At 38.3% G+C, this 16,490-nt stretch overlaps 1 protein-coding gene across 2 annotated transcripts in view; it reads left to right on the top strand.

Moving 5' to 3' along the window:
* Positions 1-16,490, top strand: part of PCOLCE2 (procollagen C-endopeptidase enhancer 2) — a 64,601-nt gene that overhangs the window by 39,116 nt on the left and 8,995 nt on the right. For both annotated transcript variants that reach the window (XM_047726978.1, XM_047726985.1), the window contains 3 exons: positions 2,885-3,009; positions 6,528-6,664; positions 16,166-16,320. In XM_047726978.1, the coding sequence (XP_047582934.1) occupies positions 2,885-3,009; positions 6,528-6,664; positions 16,166-16,320 (417 nt within the window). The remainder of the gene's footprint in view (positions 1-2,884; positions 3,010-6,527; positions 6,665-16,165; positions 16,321-16,490) is intronic.

Raw genomic sequence — 16,490 nt, 5'->3', positions numbered from 1 at the left:
GGATAACTCAGATGTGGCAGTTAGCAGACAAGCACTTAAAGGAACTATTGTAACTATGCGTAAGGACTTCAAGGGAAACAGATGTGTCGTAAGTAAACAAACTGAGAATTTCAGAAGAGAAACAGAACTATGAAACTATAAACAAACAAACAAACAAAAAAGGAATAAAAGAGCAATTCTAGAACTGAAAGAGACAGAATCTGAAATTTAAAAATTTACCTGGTGGGCAGAAGAGTCAATGGATCTACATAGAAATGACCCAATCTGAAGAACCAGGAGGAAAAAGATTAAAGAAAAAGAGCCCAAGAGAGTGAGGCAATGTCAAGTAGGACAGGAAAAATGTCTGAAGAAAAAATGGCTTGAAGCCACCCACATTCATTGAAGAATGTTAATTTTATAGAGCCAAGAAGATCAACAAACCCCAAACAGGATAAATTTTTAAAAAGCCACACTGAGGAACATCAAAATTGCAGAACTTTAAATATAAAGAGAAAGTTTTAAAATTAGTGAGATGGAAATCAAATCACATACAAGGGAAAGATGGTGTGAAGGATGGCTTTCTTTTCATTAGAAACAGTAGAAGCCAGAAGGCAGTAGAGCAGCGTTCTTGAAGTAGCTGGAGTAAAACTATCAGCCCAGAATTATATACCTGGTCTTTAGAAATGAAAGTGGATTAAGGACATTTCTTGCATCCTAAGAAATATTGAAGGAAGTTCCTCAAGTTGAAGGGAAATGGTCCCACAGGGTAACACAAAGGTATTAGGATTGGCAGCCACTGGAAATTGTAAATATAAAAGACTACTGGGATGCCTGGGTGGCTCAGTCATTAAGCATCTGCCTTCAACTCAGGTCATGATCTCAGGGTCCTGGGATCGAGCCCCGCATCGAGCCCCACATCAAGCCCCGAATCGAGCTCTCTGCTCAGCAGGGAGCCTGCTTCCCCATCACTGCCTGCCTCTCTGCCTACTTGTGATCTCTCTCTCTGTCAAATAAATAAAAATAAAATTTTTAAAACCACCCTGAGGAACCGTTACAAACCCACCAGATTGGCAAAAATAACTGACATCGTCAAAGTACGACCAAAGTGCTCGTACCTGGAGACGTACAAAATGCTGCAGCGGGGAATCATTCGTGTTTCTTCTGAAATTAAACATTGACAGCTATTCTTGGCCCAGGAATTGCTTTCCTGGGTACTTGTGCAAGAAAAATGAAAATGCATGTCCACAAAGAGATATGTACAAAACAGTTCACAGCAGCTTCACTCACAATAGCCTGAACTGGAAACACCCAAAGGAATGTCCAGCAGAAGAAGAGGGAGACAAATTGTGTTTCCACACCCGCAATCACCCAGCAGAGTAAAACAACAAACTATGAATACAAACGGCAACATGAATGCATCTCAGACACCGTGCAGGGGAAGCCAGATGCAGAAGAATCCACAGTACATGAGTCCATGTTTGGGAAGCACTAGAATAAAACTAATCTAAGGTAAAATTTTTCAGAAAAGTGGTGTGAAGAGTTGGCCGACTGGGAAGGAATACAGGAATTTGGTGGGAAATGGATTCTGTATGGTCACAGGAGTGTGGCTAACACAAGGAGATTAATTTTTCAAATTAGTACAGCTAATATTTGTGCATTTCACAGTACATGAATTTACCTCCCTGAAATCTCTAATAATAAAGCAGGTGGTGGGGATTGGATAATGGTATTAATAAAAAGAACAGTAGAATGATAATTAATTGTTGAAATTGGGTGACGGATACATAGAAGCTCATTATATTATTCTATTTACTTTGTATCTACTTGAAATTTTCCATGATAAAAAGTTTTAGAAATTATCCAGCCTCAATTGTTATAGTGCATTTTCTTAGAGATGCCTTTTAAGAATGATTATCTTCTGTGTGAAAGAAATAATATAAAATATATTAAGTTCTCTTAGTTTCAGTTCAGTTTTTGTTAGTTTAATTCAAATAAAATTAAATTTAGAACTTTGTATTAAAATACTGTTTTGGGGCACCTGGGTGGCTCAGTCATTAAGCCTCTGCCTTTGGCTCAGGTCATGATCTCAGGGTCCTGGAATCGAGCCCCACATCAGGCTCTCTGCTCTACGGGAAGCCTGCTATCCCTCTCCTACTCCCCCTGCTTCTGTTCCTGCTCTCACTATCTCCCTCGCTCTGTCAAATAAATAAAATTTTTAAAATATATATATATTGTCCTGAAATTTTTCCTGTTGACCCATCAGTATATATGCATGGAGATGTCTGAAATGATGTTTCTCAAATATTAATTGTGGTTAGTTTTAGGTGGTTGGATTTGGGGTAATTTTCTTTGATGCTCTTTTGTATTGCTGAAAATTTATAAACACTTTTTACAAACAAAATCTGTTCTTAAAATTATTAAAGATTTAAAGATTATTAAAGATGCATAGCATATAGAGTTTTCTGGTAATGAGAGTATTCTCTGCCAACACATTCAAATTTTGTCCGTGGGCATGCATTTTAATCCTATTAATAAACACCTCTGTCATGAAGGTTCTTTAAAATCTTTATGATTTGTTGAGCCAGCATGATTTCTGAATGTTTCATGCCCTTGTCTTGTCTTCACTTGCCCAAAAAAACAGAAAGAAAAGAAGCTATAGGCCTGACTCCACTCCTGTGTTCTCTTGTGCTCATGTGATAGGTCAGGTAACAGAGATCATTCAGTGTGTGGCTGGTGGGGGTGGGGTGGGGGGAGGAGGAGGCTGTGTAACCATGTTTTAGGAAAAAATTGAAGAGCTTCTGCCATTGGCTTTATTCACTGTATTGTTACCAATATTCTAAATCCCAGTCTTCTTATAGTTGCATTGCCATAACCTGGATTTTTTTTTCATACTTTAAAAATTCAGGGGATCGGTATTGTGGAGGACGCCTTGAAAGACCTTCTGGCTCTTTTAAAACCCCCAACTGGCCAGACCGAGATTACCCTGCAGGAGTCACTTGTGTGTGGCACATTGTAGCCCCAAAGAATCAGGTAAGATTCCCTAAAAACATGAAGAAAGCATGCATGTGTGAATTGCTTAGATGATGCAAGGGGCCCATCTCTCAAGAGCTTAGCATGCAGGGTGAGGAAGACCCTGCTGGACGCAGGTATCTTTTCATACAAAGACCCAGATTAAAATTGCTTTTGCACTATTTGACTTACAAAAGTTGTGCATTTAATTTCCTAGTATATAAATATGATTTTCAAATTTCAATACAAATAGTAAGCAAATCCCTGTGAGATTTCTGAACCCTGGGGAAGGTGTTATAAACAGCAGTGACTGAGTATGGGAGGATTGGAATCCCCAAGTACATGTAGGTTTCAGGTCACCATTTGTTCACGTGGCAGATGAACTGTGATGCCTTCACCTGGACAGAGCCGAGGCAGGCACACCACATCTTCCCCTCAGAGAACGAGTCTGAAGGCTAATCTGCCTTGCGGGTATTTTTTTTTTTTTTGGTTGTTGTTTAATATAAAATTTATTGAGGTTCCCCACAAATAACTTCATTCATTGCTGTAAAACAACCAACAGAGAAGGTCTGGTTTTCCAGTGCTTATTAGTTTGTGGTTATATGAAATTTTACCATTTCTGGGAACCACTTTCAGATATGAATTGCAGGACAAAACTTAGCATGGGAATAGACCAAGTCTACTTTGTGGACTTGGGAAAATAACTTTTAAAAAATTATTGTTATAAACACTACAGACTTTACTCAAACACTAGAGGGTGAGTGTTATGATACTGTCTAAAAAAAACTTTTCTAGGCACCCGAGTGGCTCAGTTGGTTCAGCAATCCATTCTTGATTCTGGTTCAGGTCATGATCTCAGGTTCCTGTGATGGAGGCCTCAGACTTCCTACTCAGCAGGGAATTTTCTCCTTCTGCCCCTCCACTCGTGTGTGCACACATGCTCTTTCTCTCTCTCTAAAACAAATAAATAAGTCTTTAAAAAATTTTCTAAGCTGATCTTTTGTATGACTTACACAAATACTATTTGTCATATACTGATTTTTTAATGGAAAATTATTCAGGCAAATATACCATGCAAGTTAGTGATTGGAACTCACTCTCTCTTTCTCTCATACACACACACACACACACACACACACACACACACACACACACTTTGATCATAATCTCCAAACCCAGTTTTATTTTCAAGAATAAAAATATGGTCATTTACTTAATGATGAAAGATTCTACAAATTTATTGAACTTTTTAATAGTTTAACACTTAAAAATCACATTTCTTGATATTTAAGCTATTATGTAATTCTTTTTTTTTTTAAGGTTTTATTTATTTGACAGAGAGAGACAGCTAGAGAGGAAACACAAACAGAGGGACTGGGAAAGGGAGAAGCAGGCTTCTGCTGAGCAGGAGCCCAACATGGGGCTTGATCACAGGACCCCGAGATCATGACCTGAGCCAAAGGCAGAGGCTTAATCCACTGAGCCACCCAGGTGCCCCTCCATTATATAATTCTTGAGATTGTGCTGGTCATTTTTCTCTCTGTGACATTTGGAAATGTATTAATTAGCCTAAATAAATTCAGCCTAGTTATCCTTGCAGATTACAATTCAGCATCTTTTTTCCATTGTTCATCTCTTTGATTATTTAAACTTAAATTTGGCTTTCATTTTACTAATGTGATTTTTGGCTTCAGCCAAGTTTGGGTTTTTTTGTTTTTTTTTTTTTTTAAGATTTTATTTGACAGACAGAGATCACAAGTAGGCAGAGAGGCAGGCAGAGAGAGAGGAGGAAGCAGGCTCCCTGCCAAGCAGAGAGCCCGATGCGGGTCGATCCCAGGACCCTGGGATAATAACCTGAGCTGAAGGCAGAGGCTTTAACCCAGTGAGCCACCCAGGCGCCCCCAGCCAAGTAATTTTTAATGACTATTGCATTTCATGCCTGAAATCATGGAAGCACTGTCAAAGAAGAATATAATGGGAAGATTAAGTCCTAAGTACTTTCTGTGCAAATCTATGAGCATAAGTTAAAGACTTATTTTCATTTTTTTAATCATAGCTTTCCCCTTTATTCTCCTTTTTATTTACTTATTTTTAATCCTTTCTCCAAAAGTTATTATGTGACTAAATTCTAAGTAGAGAAAATTCAGGCAATTTTTAATAATCTGGAAAACATTTTATTACTAACCGGTGAGAAATTATTGGACCCAAAGAGGAAATATTTTAATATAATTTAAAACAGTGCTAAATATGAATAAGCTGTTATTCAGCCATAACTGGTGCTGACTTTTTAAAGGTGGGTAAATATGTAGATATGTGACGATTATGTTCAAAGCCAAAATTTACCACTGGTCCCTCTGTCGTGCTGTTGCTGTTACCATCTTCATCCAAATATTGTGTGTGAGTCTCCTTTAGCTAATAACTACGGCCTGTCCTAACAGAAATTAAGGCCCATTATCTTCTCTAAGCAGCAGGGAGGGTTGCCTGCCCACTTGCGTAGAACCAGCTATCTGGGTACCGTGGGAATTGATGAACCCAGTGAGATTTCCTTTGATTCACAAATTGGAGGTGCCTGGAAATCTGCTTGTGAGGGGAACGTTGCCTATTAAAACAAAACTTCCTATTGACTTGAATAACTTAAGGATACTATTACTGGTACTAGTACAAAAAACTAATACTTAAGAAATCCATCACTGACTTTGTTTATCAGTGCTCTCAAGCAGCCTCTTCAAAAATCAACCACATCATCAAGTAGGCTGTGCTCAACTCAGTAGGCACACGTTTCAAACAAACTTCAGGAAGACTCACAGTCAATCTCTACTTCCTGAATCTCTGGTCCTAAAGAATTTATCTTCTTACATATAATAGGAATATCATTCTCCTTCCCTTGAAAGAGGAGCAACTCTGTCCAGCATCTCACCTACCCAAATACATAACACATACACCACACCTCAACACACTCTAACATAGGGGACATGTCAGAGGAGAAGAATGAAGTTGGTATATACCTCTGCTTCCCACTCCAACACGTATCCAGTTATGTTCTTAACATAGGTTGTTAGGGTTACATGGTGTTCCCATTCATTTGTAACTGTAGGTGAACAGATCTCTCAAGTGTAAGATCTTAATTAAGATTGATCTTTTGGGGGGCGCCTGGGTGGCTCAGTGGGTTAAGCTGCTGCCTTCGGCTCAGGTCATGATCCAAGGTCCTGGGTTCGAGCCCCACATTGGGCTTTCTGTTCAGCGGGGAGCCTGCTTCCTCCTCTCTCTCTCTGCCTACTTGTGATTTCTCTCTGTCAAATAAATAAATAAAATCTTTAAAAAAAAAAAAAGATTGATCTTTTGGAATTATTAAAATAAAAAATACCACAGTTTTGTTAATTAGAGAAGAAATATGAAAACAATAAGAAACAAATAATTCAAACAGAATGAACACATTCTTTACCAAGGAAAATCTTGCAGATCTGGGGAGAGGAAGATTCCCATTTGAGATTATTCCTCAGTGCTATCTTGATATTTCTAATGTTGTGCTTTCTCTAAAGCTTATAGAATTAAAATTTGAGAAGTTTGATGTTGAGCGTGACAACTATTGCCGGTATGATTTTGTGGCTGTGTTCAACGGTGGAGAAATCAATGACGCTAAAAGAATTGGAAAATATTGTGGCGATAGCCCACCTGCGTAAGTAGTGCCTGTGTTATTTCATTAATGTTTTAGTGGCTCTAGACTTCTTTTTTAGTCAATTACCCAATTATATTTATATTTATATTTATATTTTATTTTTATATAAATATATTTTATTTATAAATTTATAAATCATAAATTTATGTTTATATAAATATATAAATTATTTTATATTTATAAAATTTATCTATAAATTTTATTTTAAAATTTTAATTATTTATAAATATACAAATATATTTATTATATTTTATTTATATATAAATATATGTATTATATATCTATATTTTATTTTCTGGAGTATTCTATGCTGTTGTTGTTTTGTTCACAAATTCTGGAGTTCCATGGCTGTAGAGTCCCATATAGCACCAGCACTAAGAGTTAGCCAGCCCAGAAAGCAAGGCAACATTGATGTGTGTAGTGAGGCCTCGACAGCCAGACAGATAACAGAAGCAGGGTTGGTGATGCCCCAGAGTCAGCTGCTAGGTAGATACCTGGAGATGTCACTGCTCTACAAAAGTGACCTCAGGCATCAGAGTGGAATGGGGGAAGTTCTGAGAAAAAAAGCCGGCGGCTGAAATTGAAATTACTACAGCTCAGGGTGTCTAGCTTACTGAGTGGGTGGAGCTTGCAACATTTGACCTCAGGGTCATAAGTTTGAGCCTGTAGAGATGACTAAAAAAGGGGGGGGGGGCGGTCATGGGTGGCTCAGTCACTTAAGCATCTGCCTTCGGCTCAGGTCATGATCCCGGGGTCCTGGGATCGAGTCCTGTGTCAGCTCCCCAGGGAGTCTGCTTCTTCCTCTGCCTACAGCTTCCCCTGCTTGTGCTTCCTCTCATCCTCTCTCCATCTCTCTGTGTTAAATAAATAAATAAATAAATAACGTCTTTAAAAAATTACTACAGCTTGCTGTCAAAGTCACCATTATGCCAATTGAAATACCCTTTCCACTTTGTTGCTTAAACATAATTAGATTATATGTGTCACTTGATTTTACATGCATGTCTATGATTCCCCTCGATGCATTTGAGTTAAAGCAAAGTAGTTTTCAATTTAAATTCATTTAGCTTAAGATTGATAATACAAAGAATTCTTAATACATGCAAGTTGGTTAACATTTGAACATTACCATACCCAAATTGGACTCTCCAGCTGAATGTGTTAGAGAAAGGCCCATTTGTAAGCTCTCAGAGAAGGTGTTCCTTCTGTATTCTTCTCCTGTTGCTGCTCTAACAGATTAACACAAACCGAGAGGCTTGTAGCAACCCATTCATTCTCTTACAGTTTGGGAGGTCAGAAGTCTGAACTTTCACTGGGCTAAAGCCAAGCTGTCAGCAGGCAGCTTGCTTCTGGAATCTCCGAGGGGAGAATCTATTTCCATGCCTCTTTCAGCTTCAAGAAGCTGCTGCATGTTTTGGCAGCGGTTTCCTCCTCCATCCTCAAAGCACGTCACTCCTATCTCTGCTTCTGTCCTGTATTGCCTTCTCCTCTTCTGGAGTCAGACCTCTCTTTTCTGAGGACACCTGTGGTTACAGTTAGGGCCCACCTAAGCAATCCAGGACACTCTCCCCTTTTTGAGATCCTTAACTTAATCACACCTGCGAAGTCCCTTTGCACATAAGATAGCGTATTGACAAGACCCGAAGATTAGAATGTGGATACACTGGGGGGCCACTACTCAGCCTACCACACACTCCTTTATTCAAAGCCAGTCCTACGCCTATATCCTCCTTCTGACCTTCTCCTTTTCTCCCTTGATACTTCCCTCTGTCCAGTAGTCCTCTTCTTTTTCTCCATCATCTCCACCTTTAACCTCTGCCTCCTTTTTGTTTTTATTTCTTTCCCATAGCCTGTAAATTTAAGTTCTACTGAATTAAGGGGCAAAAAAAAAGGAGCCCTTTCTTGACTCTATCCTGCTGTTGCTTTTTCTGCCATATCTCTCCTTCTCTTTATATTCAAATATATTTTAAAAATTTTCTCAAGTTTCATTTTCTGGTAAGATAGAAATGAAGATAGCCTTTAAAAATCATACAGGGATAAATACTAAACAGTGTTCCTAAGTTAAAAAAAATTTTTTAAGCATTGCTCAGTTGGTAAAAAATAAGAGAACTCATAAGAGGTCAAAAATGTTAAGAAACCCAAATCTGAAAGGATAAGTACTTGCAGGTGACATGTGCCAGTTCTTGGTAACCTAGAACTTCACTCACAGCAGACTAGGCTTCGAGATAGGAGACAGAGCTCAGGGTCCAGGCAAGGGGTGAGATTGGATCAAAGACCAGAACATAAGTAAGGCACCCATAGAAAGTGACACCCATGTGACTGAACTCATTCTCCTCCCCACCAAGGGTCAAGGTAAGGAAATTGGCAGTCTGGGCTTTGGCATTTGGTAAAGGGAAGAAAAGTTATTCTCTCATGAGAATTCCTAACCAAAAACCAGTCCACATGTGAGTCTGAGGTTAGAATTTACACTACCTGACTGTACAAAAAACTGCAGCCCAGAATTTAAGGTTTCCCATTTGGTAGTGCCCAGAGGGACTGAGAGGAGAAAACACAAATCCTGTCTGGAAGAATGCATCTAACATAGGCTTTAACAATTCCTATATGTAAGTTTCAAGAAATATAAGTTCCCAATCTAAAGAATCACAAAACATAAAGGAAAAATTAACATAAACAAGAACCAGCAGAAACAAACAGTATAATCAGATAATAATATAATTATATAATATATAATAATAATATAATCAGAGGCCATATATAGTAATTATGCAGAATGTGAAATAAATATGCTTAAAGAAATTCATACAAAATGAAGGTGCAGATTATTGGAAGTCTGACAAAGAAACAAGAGACTTTGAGATATGATCAGAATTAACAAAGAGCCTAATAAAATTTCTAGAACTGAGACATATGATAACTTACACAGAAAACTGAATACATGTGTTAAATAGAAGATAAGACATAGCTCCAAAAAGAATTAGGGAACTGAGAAATAGTTGTGAAGTAATTACCTGGAATATAGCATAAAAAGATAATAGATGGAAACTATGAAAGAGAGGTTAAGAGCCATAGAGGCTAGAGTGCAAGGCTCTAAAATACATTTAATTGGAGTTCCATAAGAAAAAAATAGGGAATATAGGAGATGTAATGTTTGAAGAAATAATAGCCGAGTTTTCCATTATAAATGAAAGACCCCAATTATCAAATTCAAAAACTCAATGTATCCTAAGCAGTATATATATTAATATACCAATTCCTACATATATTATAGCAAAACCACAGGACAACAGAGAGATGTTAAAAACAGCAGAGAGAAAAGACAGATTTTCACAGAAGGAAGCCAATTAGCCTAACATCTGACTTCTCCATAGCAATAGTGGAAGTCTGAAGCTCTTAGAACAGTATCCTCAAAATGCAGAGACAAAATAACTGTCATTTTAGAATTATTTACTCAGGAAAACCTCTCATTTATGAATAAAAGAAGTTAAAAGACCTTTTCATTTAAACAAGAGCTGAGACAGTTTTCTACCAATAGACTGTAACTAAAGAAGCTTCACATTCTGTACTTCAAGCGGAAAAGTAACGGTCGCTGGATAAAGGACTGAGCTGCAGGAGGAAACCCTGAGCAAAGATCCTGGTCCTAAGAGCTGAAGGACTCACGGGCCCTTGTGTCGTTTAGGAACAGGGCGAAGATATTATTAAGCTGTATAAGATGCTAAAGTAAATGTGGATGTTAAGTTTAGGGCAACCATTAGAGTCTTTAACTTCCAAAACAGGGGAGAGAAAACACGAAATGAGAAAGAAGTTCATTCCAAAGGAGGGCAAGAAAAGAGAAAAGGAGAAACATTTAAAAAAAAAAAAAAAAAAAAGCAAGACAAAAAAAAAAAGCACAAAATATTAGATGGTAGAATTATATTTTGATCTATGTGTAATCAATATAAATGCAAATGAATCAAATCATTAGTGAGAAGACAAAGCATGTTAGACTGGACAATAAACCCAATATATGCTATTTATAAGACACATCTCCAACAAAAATAAGAACACAGGACATTTGAGACTAAAAGGATAGAAAAAGATATTGGAACCAAATGTTGGTTGAAAGGAAATGAACATAGTTTTATTGATATTAAGGAAAAGTAAATTTTAGGCAGAAAGCATTACTAAAAATATTTGCTATGTAATGATAAAAGGTACAGTTTATCAGGAAGGTATAATAACTGTAAACTTGTATGTACAGAAAAATATATAAAGCAAAAAATAGGTAAACAAAAATTAATAGATCTACAAAGTTACTATTACAGTAGGAGATTCTTAACACATCTCTTTGAATAGTTGAGAGATTAACTGTCAGTTGGAGAAAGAGGGAAAAATGGGATATAGAAGATTTGAAAAATAATAGGTTATCTAATGGATAAATAGGGAACAAGTACATTCAGCAACTGGGGAAAATATATATATTTTTAAGCAAAAATGGACACAGGGAAAAGAAAAACCCAGAATTGCCAAATAATCATTAAAGAAACTTAATTGGTTGTTAAAAGTCTTCCTAATTGGGGTGGGGATATCTGGGGGGAAACAGGCCCAGATTGTTTTTCTCCATGTGTGCCAACAAACATTTGAGGAACAAATGATACCAACACTATACAGATTCTTCCAGAGAAAAGCAGGGATTGTTCCACAATTGATTTTTTTTTTTAAGATTTTATTTGTTTACTTGGCAGAGAGATAGAGAGATCACAAGTAGGCAGAGAGGCTTGCAGAGAGAGAGTGGGAAGCAGGCTCCCTGCTGAGCAAACCTGATGTGGGGCATGATCCCAGGACCCTGGGATCATGACCTGAGCGGAAGGCAGAAGTTTAACCCACTGAGCCACCCAGGTGCCCCTCCACAACTGATTTTATAAAGCTAGTATAAATAGACACCAAAACAAGGTAAGGACAGAATCCCCCCCCCTCAAAAGAATATTAAAGATTGATCTTACTTATGAATGTGATGAAAAACAAATCTTAAAAGAAAAAGTATTAGGAAGTCAAATCTAACAATGTATAAAAAAGGCTCTCTAACCAGGAATTTGAGTTTGGTTTGAATTTAGAAAATACATTACTAGATTAAAGTGTGACTTGCAGATTTATTTATTTTTTTTTTTTTGGTTGGAAACATTAATTATTCAAGAATACCTTTTCTTAAAAAGCTTGAATAAAAAATTTGGGGGTGCCTGGGTGGCTCAGTCAGTTGGGGAATCCAATCTTGATCTCAGCTCATGTCTTAATCTCAGGGTTGTGAGTTCAAGTAGGCTCATGCCCAGCTTGGAGCCTTAAAAGAAAAGGTTGCATTTCTTAAATACTTAAAAAAAAAAAAAAGTTGGTATTTTTAGAAAGATTATTTTCATAGCGACTAAAAAGATATTCAAAAATAAATCTAATACTTCTATATAAGGCCTTAATGGAGAAAATTGTAAGACCTTACTCAAAGGTATTTTAAAAGACCTCAATAAATGGAGTTATATACTTTCTCATGAATGGGAAGAATTAGTGTCATTTAAAAATAACAAAATCCCGGGCGCCTGGGTGGCTCAGTGGGTTGAGCCGCTGCCTTCGGCTCAGGTCATGATCTCAGGGTCCTGGGATCGAGTCCCACATCGGGCTCTCTGCTCGGCAGGAAGCCTGCTTCCCTCTCTCTCTCTGCCTTCCTCTCCGTCTACTTGTGATCTCTGCCAAATAAATAAATAAAATCTTTAAAAAAAAAATAACAAAATCCATTTTTCATTAACCATGACAGCCTGATTCTAAAATGTTCATGAAATTGCAAGGGGGTGGGGGAAGGGGATGACACTAAGGCAGTTCTGAAGGAGAACCTGGCAGGAGGATTTGCCTTACATGATGAAGTCATTTCAGAAAGCTGTCATAATTGAGACAATGTGGTTTTAATAGAGATAGACAAACAGACTAATGAAGACACCAAAGGGAGGCCAGAAACGTATCTACACATGTCTGCAGATGAGGCACATCACAGAGACCCACATGTCCACTAGTAAGAAAATGGCCCACTGAAAAATGAGGCAGGGATAAGTCTTACTTTTATGGGTAAAATGAATCGTATCACACAAAAATCAACTACAGATGCATTGGAAACTTAAATGATAATTTCTACTCATCAAAATACACCTTCAAGAGAGGGAAAAGAGAAGGTACAAAACAGAAACTGGTATCTGTCACATATTTGACAAAGACCCACGGGTCCAGGATTTCTGACAAGGAGTCAGATTAGTCCTTCCCAAGATTAGTCCATAGAAATGGCATTAGATGATCAAGGGGTCCTTTAGTCCAGTCAGGACAAGTGGTGAAGAGGTCAGGAGAGGTTTTTTGGAGGAGATTGTGCCTCTTGAAGCTTAGTCTTGAAGGGCTGGTGTTGGTCACAGGCGGAAGGGAGGAAAGAGTCATTCCAAGTTAGAAGGAGCTCCGCTAATAGAGGTACACAGGGGAGGTATGTGCTATTCTGGAACCCAAACCTTGGGCTGGGGCCTAGGAGGAGAGAGAGGAGGCAGGAACACTGAACAGGGTTCCACATCCTGCAGACACAGGAACCTTTTGGGTGCATTAGGCCGGAAATGATGGGACCATTGCCTTAGAATCTCCATCCTTGACAAGATGAGCAAGAGAGTCTGGTTAGAAGGCTGTGGCAGGGGGTCCCAGTGAAGTTGAGGAGGCAGGAAAGAATGGTAGAGATGGACAGGAGGTGGATCAAGAAATGCTCTGGGTGCAAGATTGGCAGGACATGGTGGTTGACTGGCCGCAGAGACTGAAGATGAGGAAGGCTGGGATGACAAAGCAGCGACCACTAACACAGCTAGCTCTGTAAGACCAAACAGCCTCCTCCATCCCTTCCCGGGACCTGCCAGCATGGAATGAATCCAAGTGCGAGTTCCTCTTGCCTTTCTAGTGATATGTAACATTAACTTGCAGATGCAACACATGGCCCTCAAAACATTTATGGCTCTGTGATTCTGTCACATTCATGCCTAAAGCTCAGTAGCAATGTAACAAAAATATGTCTTTGTTACTAAAATACTCCTCCTTGAGAAAAGTCAACTTCCAATTTAATGCTCCCAAGATTAGTTCATAGAAGAGGCATTCGATGATGATTGTAATTATAACATTTGCCCAGAAGGCTGACTTGATTACGTCTTGAGGTTTCCTTTGCTGCTTATAATAAGTGCTTTTTGTAATTTTATCATTTAAACAAGTTTAACATATTTTATTATAGTTGGGAATTGTGTTTCATGCACATTGTTTGTATTTATTTAATGGAATGTGTTTTCAAAAGCAAGACAGAATATTTTTTTTAATTTTTTAATTAACATATAATGTATTATTAGTGAATCGCCAGGTTTATACACTTCATAGCGCTCACCGTAGCACATACCTTCCCCAGTGTCAATAATCCAACCACCCTCTCCTGACCCCCCTCCCCCCGGTAACCCTCAGTTTATTTTGTGAAATTAAGAGTCACTTATGGTTTGTCTCCCTCCCAATCCCATCTTGTTTCATTTACTCTTCTCCTACCCCCTTAACCTCCATGTTGCATCTCCTCTCCCTCATATCAGGGAGATCATATAATAGTTGTCTTTCTCCGATTGACTTATTTTGCTAAGCATAATACCCTCTAGTTCCATCCATGTCATTGCAAATGGCAATATTTCATTTCTTTTGATGGCTGCATAGTATTCCATTGTATATATATACACCACATCTTCTTTATCCATTCATCTGTTGATGGACATCTGGGCTTTTTCCATAGTTTGGCTATTGTGGACATTGCTACTATAAACATTCCGGTGCACGTGCCCCTTCAGATCACTCCATTTGTATCTTTGGGGTAAATATCCAGTAGTGCAATTGCTGGGTCATAGGGTAGCTCTATTTTCAACTTTTTGAGGAACCTCCATACTCTTTTCTGCAGTGGTTGCACCAGCTTGCATTCCCACCAATAGTGTAAGAGGGTTCCCCTTTCCCTGCCACCTCACCAACATCTGTCATTTCCTGACTTGTTAATTTTAGCCATTCTGACTGGTGTGAGGTAGTATCTCATTGTGGTTTTGATTTGTATTTCCCTGCTGCCGAGTGATGTGGAGTACTTTGTCATGAAGACAGAATATTTCTGATAAAGGCTTGATTCTCAATGATCTCAATCACTTTCGTGACAAGGATGCTAACTATAGGTCACAAAGCTCACTCTTGGGTTTGTCCCATCCCTTGGCTCAGGAGGTAGTAGCCTTCAAGGCAGAAAAGATCCTGCAGTTTTTCTAGCTGGTTTGGTCAAATACAGATCTACCTCCTTCACCTACGCACACATACAAACATTCCTACTCAAAGTAGCTGTCAGGTGTGTGGGGGAGGGAGCGGGGAGGGTGGATGAAGTGCCTCCTTATTTGCTGCCCATAATGCCTGAGAAGTAGTTTGGCTGAGAAGATGCCTCAAAAAACTTTAGTCAAACCGCCAATTAACTCTGTTAAATAACCTGTTCAGGTTTTGGGATTTTTTTTTTCCACTTTTCAATTAACTAGTCTTTAAATAGAATTAGCCACATAGCATTTTTAAACCATTGCTTAAATTATAATAGAAAAAGTTCAAATGAAACTCTTTTATGTAATAGTTATCCCCTAAGACTTACGAGTGCTGTGAGCCTCAGTTATCATCACCAGTAAATCTTTAGTGCCAGCTAATCAGCAAGCCCCCAAAATAGCTTTAAAATTAGAGTTCTTCATGATGTTGTTCATAACTACCAAAGCAATCACTTTCTCCTTCACAGCATTCTGCCACTGAGATTATAAACAGAAATGTTTCCATTTTGGGCATGCACCAGAGGTCTCATTAAATATGAAATGAAAGTCACAACTTTTTTATCCCCTAGTGACCAGCCCACTGAGATGATCCCTCTGGCTGAGTCTTTACGGGGCGTGGGAATTTGTTCATCAGATTTCTCCATCTGACTCTCTCGGGCCAGCATCCCTAGCTGCCCGGCCAGCTTAGGTCCAGAGACTTTGTCCAAAGAAGCAGTGTGGTTCCCAGGTCAGGCCCAAAGCTAAAGTGCTCATGAGGAATCAGCCACAGCTTCCATGTTTACATTGGTCCCAAGGTCTACCTGGTCCTACGTTCAAATCCTGCCTCCCCCACATACACTAGCTATAGGGCCTCGGGCAAATCACTTGAACTCTGAAGTTCAGTTGTCTTTTTGGTAAGAAAGGGATAATAATAGGGTTGCCGTGAAGGTGGAATTCGAGAGTTTGCATTAAGCATAGTGCTGAGCTGCACAAATACTCAGGAAATGTTAGCTAACTAGCATTAATACTGAGCAGATTGAGACTTTTGCCTTTTGAAGTATTTAGCTTTTAAGTTTACACATACCGTAATCTATTGTCAAAAATGAATGGAGAGCAGAATTCTACATTTCAGAGAGGTGCCACTTTTTAAAAAAAAATTTTTTTAATGTTTTTCTTCTTTTAGGCCAATTGTATCTGAGAGAAATGAACTTCTCATTCAGTTTTTATCAGACTTAAGTTTAACTGCAGATGGGTTTATTGGTCACTACAAATTCAGGCCAAAAAAACTGCCTACAACTACAGCATCACCTGTTATCACCACGTTCCCTGTAACTACAGGTGAGTTTTTCTGTTTTGATGTTTGCACACACACTTCAGGAGTATAAGAAAAATTCTTTTGAAATAGAAAAAAAAATTAAAGATACTTGAAACTAAATTAAATAAGATGAAAACTTATCTAAGGGAATATTATGACTCCATTAATGAAAGAAAAGTATAAGGTATAAGTG

Source organism: Lutra lutra, chromosome 1, assembly GCF_902655055.1.
Source record: "Lutra lutra chromosome 1, mLutLut1.2, whole genome shotgun sequence".
NCBI lineage: Eukaryota > Metazoa > Chordata > Mammalia > Carnivora > Mustelidae > Lutra > Lutra lutra.
The sequence above is the reverse complement of the archived record's forward strand: the minus strand, read 5'-3'. Positions and strand labels throughout refer to the sequence as shown.